Source organism: Pygocentrus nattereri, chromosome 13, assembly GCF_015220715.1.
Source record: "Pygocentrus nattereri isolate fPygNat1 chromosome 13, fPygNat1.pri, whole genome shotgun sequence".
Lineage (NCBI taxonomy): Eukaryota > Metazoa > Chordata > Actinopteri > Characiformes > Serrasalmidae > Pygocentrus > Pygocentrus nattereri.
In genome coordinates, this window is record NC_051223.1 from 40,677,616 (window position 1) to 40,687,615 (window position 10,000).

Here is a 10,000-nt window from a genome sequence, read left to right on the forward strand (position 1 = left end):
TTTTTTCAGGTTTTTGATGTTTACACACTGATATTTGTCCAGCTCACTACAGGCTGCTTCACCTTTTCCACTCAATCTGAAAGCGTTATCCATTTTTGGCATCACGGTCATGAAGAAATCCTCTGACCGACTGGACTGCAGTCCGTTTCTGATTGGCGCACTTTTAATAAACACGTACAAATGCATTTAAAAACAACGCTCGTTCAAACACGTACAAATACAGAATGAGCTCAGAGCGTCAGCTCCTCATGAAAGAGTGCCGGTGACGCTTCAGGGACTTTCACGTTTCAGGACGTTCGCAAACACTGGCTTCTTTCCAAGCCTGACACACAATTCTTTACACCGAGGTCAAGACTGGATTAGATTTTGGTGACAAAATTTAAAAAAAAAGTTTTAGGCCTGACTGGCCCTTTAACAGCTCGTACTTCTTTTCCTAATAAAAGCTGCAGGCTTTGATGGAAATTTAGCATTTCTCCCTCATGGAGAAGAAGCTGAAGTCCCCACAAAGGAAGAAATACACACATGATTTCACAATCTCTTACCATTCCTTTAGTCAGCTGGTCACTCTTTTCCAGATTTTCCCGAATAAAGGACAGCGTTTCTTGTTCCTGAGGTTCAGCACAAAGCAGAAAAACAAAAACAAAAACAAAAACAAACGTTAAAGCACAATTATCATTTACCTTTTTCACACAAACAAGACACGGAACATCGCAGGCCTGTCAAGCAAAATGACACGAGTTTAATGTATAGAACTTACATCCCTTTGATTTACTGGAGTGACACTTCACAGAATGTAAACACTAAAGTCTGAAAACAGGTCAGTCTCTGTATACAGAATATAGACGTCTACACACATACACACACATCTGTTTCTCTGATACTCTGTTACCCTGTTCTTCAGTGGTCAGGACCCCCACGGACCCTCACAGAGCAGGTACTGTTTGGGTGGTGGGTCCCCACTGAGTGTCCACTCTATTAGACACTCAGTGTCTTTGCTGGACTGAGAACCAAAAACATCCAGCCAACTGTGACCACTGATGAAGGACTAGAGGATGACCAACACAAACTGTGCAGCAGCAGATGAGCTGTCGTCTCTGACTTTACATCTACAAGGTGGACCGACAAGGTAGGAGTGTCTAATAGAGTGGACAGTGAGTGGACACAGTGTTTAAAAACTCCAGCAGCACTGCTGTGTCTGATCCACTCACACCAGCACATTTGCCTATTTTACATAGTTGCCTATTCAGCATACAGCAGTTTAGCTCCGCCCACTCACACTGACGTTATAAGGAGCCTTTCAGCCTGGACGGCTGATTTACATATCAGGTTTAAAGGCGCAGTAACAAAAACAGACTGCCCTGCCAAAAAAAGGCCATTAAAGCTATTCATATAAAACCTGATGGTTTTAAGGTTTAATGGGAGTGAGCTTAATGGTTACCATTAGAGATCACCGTTTTCCACTAAGATAACTTTAGATCCCATTAGGAAACCATCAAATGCATCTGGAATGAGACAGAGGCCACCTGTTAACCCATTAGAGTCTTTTACACTGTGATACCAGCCCATCAGGAAAACACAATGTTTCCATCAGGAACCAGAACCTTTTACTGGGTTCTATGATTTTTATTCTCACTGAATTCTGAGGGATAAAGAGAGGATGAAAGACGGTCGCATAAAGAAGAACTATGGGGGGGATGGTTCTTCAAGGGTTCTTCAGTGAAGGCAACGCTTCTGTTTAGAACCACAAGTTACATACAGAACCATTTGCACGCTTAAATGTTCTCCTGCATAGTGAACTGGTCCTTCGGATTGACGGGGAGTGCTGTATAAGGTTCTATACAGAACTTTCTTCTGATAACGGTTCTATAAAGCACCGAAAAGCGTTCCTACTGTTCTATCCCTACAAGCAAAACATCACAATCAACAGAACCCTTTCTGGAACCTTACGTAACACATTCTCCACCAAGCTGAAGAACCATTTCAACACGAAAGGGTTCTATACAGAACTCAAGGTTCTCAACAGAACCATTTCCTTGAAGAACCCTTGAAGAACAACCAGACCAAGAGTGAGGTTCATTTTTATGGCTTTTAAAGGCTCCTGGACGGATTCACACCTCTCAGTTTGGAGCTTTAGCGTTTTAATGTTACACCGAAAGAATGACGTCACACGTGGATCTCCGCGGGCTGGGATATAGGCCCTTTAATGCAGAAGATATGGCCCTACTGTAATGAAGCAACAATGGAGCGCAAAATGATTATATTTCCATGCGCAATCGCATAAACGTTGAGAATGCCTGGATGTCCCTGCAGATTTATCTAGAGTTTAAATGAAAATGACCTGTTTCAGCTTCTCCTCGATCTCCCGCTTCCTGGCGGACGCGTCCTCGGTCGGGATCATCCCGAGAAACCTTTACAGCTTTTAATTCAACAGTCGGTTATGAAATAATCGCCTCTGCGACGCTAAACAGGGCAATAAACACCGATTAGTGTCCGCACGAAATAATAACAGCGAGGACAGACGCGGTGACCAACTGACTCGCCTGCGGGAGCGCGATATTACAAAATAAAAGTCTCCTTGTTAAGTTATGTTGCTTAACTGAACACATAAAGTAAAGGTTGGGCTTTGTTTCCACGTAATAAATTAGTAAATAAGACCGGGAGAAATTCTGCAGTACATGGACCAAAAGCGCTGCTCTGCGCAAATATCTGGTCTGAAAATATCAGCTGAATCCAAACACAGCGTTATAAACCCAGGAACACACTTCACTTCAAAATAAAAGCCCAGCACTGCCCGACGGAGACGGGCAAAACACAAATAAAATTATACATAAAAAAACAAACACCCAAAGGTCCACGTAGCACAACAAATTAAAAGTAAACAAAAAAATATACGCAGTATTTCCAAAAAATAAAACTTTTTTTTTGGTAAGGAGAACGGAAAACCTCATATCTCCCTTTTTGATGTTTTTCAGTTTTTGACCTAATTTAGAAGTACCTGTTGTTCTTTTCACTGGGTGTGAATTTCATGACCAATGGACTCAAAGAAATGACCCAAAATGGCTTGGAAAAAATTCTGGTTCCATTGGCTTTCATTGAAAGTAGAGTAGGTTTTTTCCTTCTCCTGTAAAGTTACTAATTTGGAGATATGAGTTTTAATCTGACAGCAGCAAATAATACATAAACACTCACGTTTGTTAGTTACTGATCCAGCCTTCAGTGAGTGGCATCAGGTACGGTCAAGCACAATAACATTAATATGTGCACAGGTGTTTTCCACTTCTCAGTCATTTATATTGTTTTATTCATGATCAGTAGTTATTTTTTATGACTTTTATAATGTTGTTGATTTTTATTTTGGATTTTAATATTTGTTGTGTTTTATATTGATAGTGTTGATATATAGATGTAAAGTCAGAGACGACAGCTCATCTGCTGCTGCACAGTTTGTGTTGGTCATCCTCTAGTCCTTCATCAGTGGTCACAGGACGCTGCCCACAGGACGCTGTTGTCTGGATATTTTTGGTTGGTGGACGATTCTCAGTCCAGCAGAGACACTGAGGTGTTTAAAAAATCCAGCAGCACTGCTGTGTCTGATCCACTCACACCAGTGCAACACACACTAACACACCATCAGTGTTACTGCAGTGCTGAGAATGATCCATCATTAAATTCGCCAAAAAATCTTTAAAAGTTTGTTTATTTTAAAGACCACAACAACATCTACATTCACATCAAACGTTCTGAGAAACGTTCTATTCAGTTCCACAAAATGTTTCTACATGGTTTCATTTACACAGGTCTGTACACGTTTTACACGTCTGCAAATGTCAGGAACCAAACATCAGTGCAAAGACACACGAGACAGTTACATCTTCTTCAGTCCAAAGCAAAACATGAAATAAATATCTGGAGCACTTAAAGGATAATTTCACGGATTTTCCAGAATTTCTACATAATGAAGTAGTTGAGACGTCAACAGAGTCGCTCAGAGTGGTTTGGTGTTCTTACTGAGTCAGATCTGCTCACAGTGGTGGTGATAGGAACCAGACGTCCCCCTCTAAAAGGTTATGCCTTAAAAATCCATTCATGGTGGAGGGACACATGCAGGATGCTGTCTGGCAAAATAGTCCCCAAAGAAAACCTGGTTTTATCATCGTCATCATTCCGTATAAGCTCAGGAGACTCGTGTAGGTTCTCTGGTGGTTCTGGATGGTTAATAAAGTGTCTATATCTGTGTTGTCGTCATGGCGACGCCTGGTTCCCATCACCACCACTGTAAAGACGTCTGGACCCTTTCACACCAAACCCTCTGAACCTCTGTTTACACCTCACACTCTGGATTATGCAGAATTTCTTTTGAAAAATTGGTGGAATTCCCCTTAAGATGAGTCTATATAACCATAATAAACCAAGAAGGATTGCTGAATAAAAAGTTCTGTGAAAAGGCCGTTTCTATATATTCATAACAAAACAATGCATATGAACTTGAGTGACATCCCATTCTTAATCCATAGGGTTTAATATGATGTTGGCCCACCCTTTGCAGCTACAACAGCTTCAACTCTTCTGGGAAGGCTTTCCACAAGGGTTAGGAGTGTTTATGGGAATTTCTGACCGTTCTTCCAGAAGCGCATTTGTGAGGTCAGACACTGATGTTGGACGAGAAGGCCTGGCTCACAGTCTCCGCTCTAATTCATCCCAAAGGTGTTCTATGGGGTTAAGGTCAGGACTCTGTGCAGGCCAGTCAAGTTCTTCCACACCAAACTGGCTCATATTAAACATATCTACAGTATGTTTCTTGTGAATACCAAAAAACTCCCAATAAAGTGACCGTTTACTTTGGGGGTCTCAGCTGGATGAGTGTGTTAAACTAACTCCGCTGTGTAGAGGCTGTGCTTCAGCCTGGCTGGATCTCACTGTGAGATGTCTATCTGCAGTGACCTACTACAGCCAGCAGATGGGGATGAGAATAACACAGAAGGGAATTCTGTGATTCTGGGAAAACACTGATGAAAAAGTTACTCTTAGGGTACAAAAACTTCAGGGTGAATCTGTCTGACTGCTGGCAAAATTCACTGATGATGTTGCTATGGAAACACAAAAGGATGAGCAAAGTGTTGATCTTCTAGAACCCTACATGACTCCGCTCTACGTCCTGTATTCCCTGCGCAGAGTTTGGGCTTTTCACAGAGGCTTCACGCTACAATCCCTCATAATTCACTAGAGCAAGACGAACATACAAGTCAAAAATCTTAATACAGTCTGAGAGCATGTACTGAGAGTAGATAAATTAAAGAAACGTCGACTCACAAATATTTTTCCTAAAAAAACAACAAAGAAACGTAATGGGGGTAAAGTGTCTGAAATACTGCAGCCCAGCATCTGCGGCGAGGAGCAGAGACGGTAAATGTGCTTCTGTTAGCTTCAGAAACGTCCAACAACTCAAAATACTTTTTATAAAATTAGAGGAATATTGCAAAAATGCTGGAATACTTTCAGCAGCTCCTCTTCAGGACTCGTCCTGTTTGCTCAGAGCCTGCATTCAGAAACAAACAGGAGAGGAAACATCAGCGCAAACAAGACCATTAAACCTTCTCTACACACTTCTCAGCTGAAGTAACTTTAATCTAGCAAATCTGTACCTGCACGAGACATCTCATACATCATATTCTGCCATATCGTGTGTGGGTGTGTGGGTGTGTTTTATATATATATATATACACACACACACACACACACACACACACACACACATCACATATATATACACATATATATACACACACATACATAAATCTCCAGATTTTTATATATATACACACACACACACACACACACACACACACACACACACACACACACACACACATACACATATATATACACACACATACATAAATCTCCAGATTTTTATATATATATATACATATAAAATAAATCAATATCCTATCCCCTGTGTATCCTGCATCTCGTTTATATACATCAGGTATACGCATTATATATATATATATATATATATATACACATACATACATACACACACACCCACACACAAGCACTTTTTTAAAATATATTTTTGTATTTAAGCACTACAAGGGGGCTACGCACCAAAGGTTTCCTCTCACCTTCATACCTGTGTAAATGTGATGTGACAACATGATTTAATTAAATTTAAAGGCATGCCAGCTGAACTACATGGCACCAATATACCTATTAAATAAGGCTGCAAATGCTTTTTGTATTGAGTGTAGTGTAATATAAGATCGGTGTGGTGCTGAGAGAACATACACTATATTTCCAAAAGTTTTCACTCCCCCATCCAAACCACTGAACTCAGGTGTTCCAGTCACTTCCATGGCCACAGGTGTATAAAGCCGAGCCCCTAGGCCTGCAGACTGCTTCTACAGACATTAGTGAAAGAATGGGTCGCTCTCAGGAGCTCAGTGAATTCCAGCGTGGTGCCGTGATCGGACGCCACCTGTGCAGCAAGTCCAGTCGGGAAATTTCCTCACTACTAAATATTCCACAGTCCACTGTCAGTGGGATTATAACAAAGTGGAAGCGACTGGGAACGACAGCAGCTCAGCCACGAAGTGGTCGGCCACGTAAAATGACAGAGCGGTCAGCGGATGCTGAGGGGCATAGTGCACAGAGGTCACCGACTTTCTGCGGAGTCAATCACTACAGACCTCCAAACTTCATGTGGCCTTCAGATCAGCTCAAGAACAGCGTAGAGAGCTTCATGGAATGGGTTTCCATGGCCGAGCAGCTGCATCCAAGCCTTACATCACCAAGCGCAATGCAAAGCGTGGAATGCAGTGGAGTAAAGCGCCGCCACTGGACTCTAGAGCATTGGAGACGAGTTCTCTGGAGTGACCAATCACGCTTCTCCATCTGGAAATCTGATGGACGAGTCTGGGTTTGGCGGTTGCCAGGAGACGGTACTTGTCTGACTGCATTGTGAGTGTAAAGTTTGGTGGAGGGGGGATCATGGTGTGGGGGTGTTTTTCAGGAGATGGGCTCGGCCCCTTAGTTCCAGTGAAAGGAACTCTTAAAGCTTCAGCACCAAGAGATTTTGGACAATTTCACGCTCCCAACTTTGTGGGAACAGCTTGGGGACGGCCCCTTCAACCACTGGAACTTTATAATCGCTCATGTGATGCTGGCGAAGACGAAACTGAAGCTCCAGGAGCGACTGGTGTTCCCTGGCCATCATGACTGTTCACCTCTGGACGAGCCTCGCGAAGCGTTGTTCTTTTGAGCATGCGGGTCAGTTTAGGAGCTGACCTGTTCAGACTGACGTCACATCCAGATCACATTTAAAAGATAATGTGAACAGCCAAAAAAAAATCAGATTTGGTGAGAAAATCAGATTTGGACCACGAGTACCTGCGCAAACGTAGCCTAAAAGCTCCCTCACACAAAGTTATTACAATAAATGGTCATGAATTCGACGCCTGATGTCTGAGACACTGTTTTAAGGTGATTTTGTCCTAAAAATATATCATTTTTAAGCATCTGGCTGAAGGCAGCCAGGAAAAATAGTGTCCGAAGAAAAAGCGAGACATTCGTTTCTTAGACTTCATGAACCAACAACATTCACAAACATCAGAAACGCACCTGTTTGAGAAACTGCTTTCCGAAGTAGCTGGTGGCCATGTTCTTCAGATTAGTCCTGGTGCCCACTTTACAGCGAACGTACCCATAGAGGTTAGCTCCCTGTAGGACCACGCCCATAATCACCACCGCCTGCACACAGCAACCAGACACAAAATCCAACAACTCAACCTCAGGACTCAGAAATCCAGTCCAACGCACTCAGCGATATTACACTGAGGACACGCAGACAGTGGGGATGCCAGTTTCGTCAATATTGTGACTGATAATCGATCATTAGTCAGAGATTATAGTCGTTAACCAGCAAGCAGGGCTGAACGATTAATCATTTCCCTATTAAAATCGCAGGTTGAGCGAGAGCAATATTTAAATCGCAAGAGATGCAATTTTTATATGATTGTCTACGTCATCGACAGTTTTAAGTGGGGAAACTGAACCTAACAGCTCATGAACAGCCTGTAGATGAAGTAGACCAATCAGACGCCACCAAACCTCCATGTGTTGTGACATCACAACCACAACTTAGCAGACCTAACAGTCTGACACACGACGTTCAAGCCTCAAGCCAGAAAAAGTGGATATATTTATTGGCCTGAACTTTAATTTATAGAAAATAACTGCAACTGAAATTGTAATATTAGTAAAAAAAAATCGCAGTGAGATATTTTAAAACGTTCAGCTCTACCAGTGAGCCTAAATGATCAATTATTAAACAGACAGTTCCGGTTCTGAACTCTGATTGGCCGAGCCACGTTCAAAGCCGCTGTACAGTACAGGGTGATTCAAATGAGCATAAAGTTTATTATGTAGTTCTACAAGGTCTCAGTCTGAACCTCCTCCAGCTGGACGGACGACATCAACACCACAGTCAGACTCATCCCAGATTGGACTGAGCGTGTCGGGCGTCGCCGCTCTCACGGCTCTTTCAGTGGGATTTCGGAGATCATCCAGTGCTGCGGAACCAGCGCCGAACGCTCTGAGCTGCTGGAGCTTCACTGCTGATGAAAATCCCGCTGCTCAGTTCTGACGGATTCACTCTGATTGACGTGGAGAACGCAGAACGTTCTGCTCAGGGGTCTCAGCTCCTCTCAGACTGAAGGAGCCGGTCAGACACTCTATGACCCCCTCTTACAGTTGGAGTGTGATTGGTTCCTCGGCGCCTCACTGCTGTAAAAATATGACGCTGCTTTGAAATCGGATGAGGTTTTTTTAATCACCCTGTGTTGGATATACACACATTTATGAGTGCGCACATCAAAGGAACTCTGTTCTAAGCCTGCTTTTATTTAAAGAGCTGACAGCTGTAATATGTTCAAGATCAGGTGACCAAAAACTAGAAATGTAGTACATGCAGTGTTTTTAAAAATCAGATGTTTTAGAGTTTTAAAGCTCATTACATCACAACCCCAACAGCAGTCGCAGCTGACAAAGATTTTAGGATCATCCAGCGACGAGCGGAGAGGCGGCGATTTGTTTTAACACACCATAAATCTGTAAAAGGTGGCCTATAAACATTTGTCGGTCAGTGTTTTAAAAAAACAGTTCAAACCATGTTTTAACTTCAGCGTTTAACCCGTTTTGTATTGTTTTATATGTTATATGTTACTTTTGCTTCCTTGTTAGTTATATTTTTACTGTATTTTTATTAAGTACACATATTTACATTTGTACTACACTTATTTTCATTTAAATTATTGATAATATATCCCCTTTTGTGCTAGTGGTTTTATTTGAAGAATTTGAATTGTTTATTTTATTTTTAGTTTTTTTTGTTTCTGTTGTTTTTACTTTGTATTGTGAAGCCCTTTGAGATGCATTTTGAAGGCACGAAATAAATAAATAAAGATTATTATTACAGGATTTACTGAGAGCTCACCAGCCATTTGATGTTGAAGGAGAAGAGGGCGGTGAAGGTGAAGATGACCCACAGCACAGGGCAGATGATCAGCCCCAGCCAGAAGATCCGCGCCTCGGAATCAGACGGGAGAGACGCTGGGAGCTGCTGTGCGTGACCCTGAAAACACCACACACAGCACAGTTACTCTCAAAGCACTGACACTAAGCTCCGGCTGCACCGTGGAGAGAGTCAGTACGGACCCCCTCAGACAGGATCTGAGGTCTTCCCGCCTCCCCTGAGACTTCACCCACTGCTCCGGCAGGGTTTCCCCAGAGGTACCTCGGCACAAAGATAACTCCCAAAGGGAAGAGCGAGCATCACACTGAACACTCTCTCTCTACCAGTTAAGATGATCGAGACTGACAGCACGCGCAGGGTAGACCAGCCTCTTCTCCACACGGGGACAACGTGACTCCAGACCTGGAACAACTAATCAACAATCAATAACGCTGATTATGAAAAGCTGTCACGTTATCGATCAGTCGG

At 42.6% G+C, this 10,000-nt stretch overlaps 2 protein-coding genes across 12 annotated transcripts in view; both read right to left on the bottom strand.

Moving 5' to 3' along the window:
• Positions 1-2,570, bottom strand: part of exoc7 (exocyst complex component 7) — a 48,407-nt gene extending 45,837 nt beyond the window's left edge. For 4 of the 11 annotated variants that reach the window (XM_037543998.1, XM_037543997.1, XM_037543993.1 and 1 more), the window contains exons 1-2: positions 2,339-2,568; positions 543-608 (exon numbers count right to left, since the gene is read on the bottom strand). In XM_037543998.1, the coding sequence (XP_037399895.1) occupies positions 543-608; positions 2,339-2,398 (126 nt within the window). In that variant the 5' untranslated portion in view covers positions 2,399-2,568. Of the gene's footprint in view, positions 1-542; positions 609-2,338 lie in introns of all 11 variants that reach the window. The other 7 variants (XM_037543999.1, XM_037543996.1, XM_037543995.1 and 4 more) reach the window with 3 other exon arrangements.
• A 2,075-nt stretch (positions 2,571-4,645) lies between these two features.
• tvp23b (trans-golgi network vesicle protein 23 homolog B (S. cerevisiae)) overlaps positions 4,646-10,000 on the bottom strand; it is a 13,250-nt gene continuing 7,895 nt past the window's right edge. The window contains exons 5-7 of the mRNA XM_037543901.1: positions 9,494-9,631; positions 7,621-7,749; positions 4,646-5,536 (exon numbers count right to left, since the gene is read on the bottom strand). Of these exons, the coding sequence (XP_037399798.1) occupies positions 5,510-5,536; positions 7,621-7,749; positions 9,494-9,631 (294 nt within the window). The 3' untranslated portion in view covers positions 4,646-5,509. The remainder of the gene's footprint in view (positions 5,537-7,620; positions 7,750-9,493; positions 9,632-10,000) is intronic.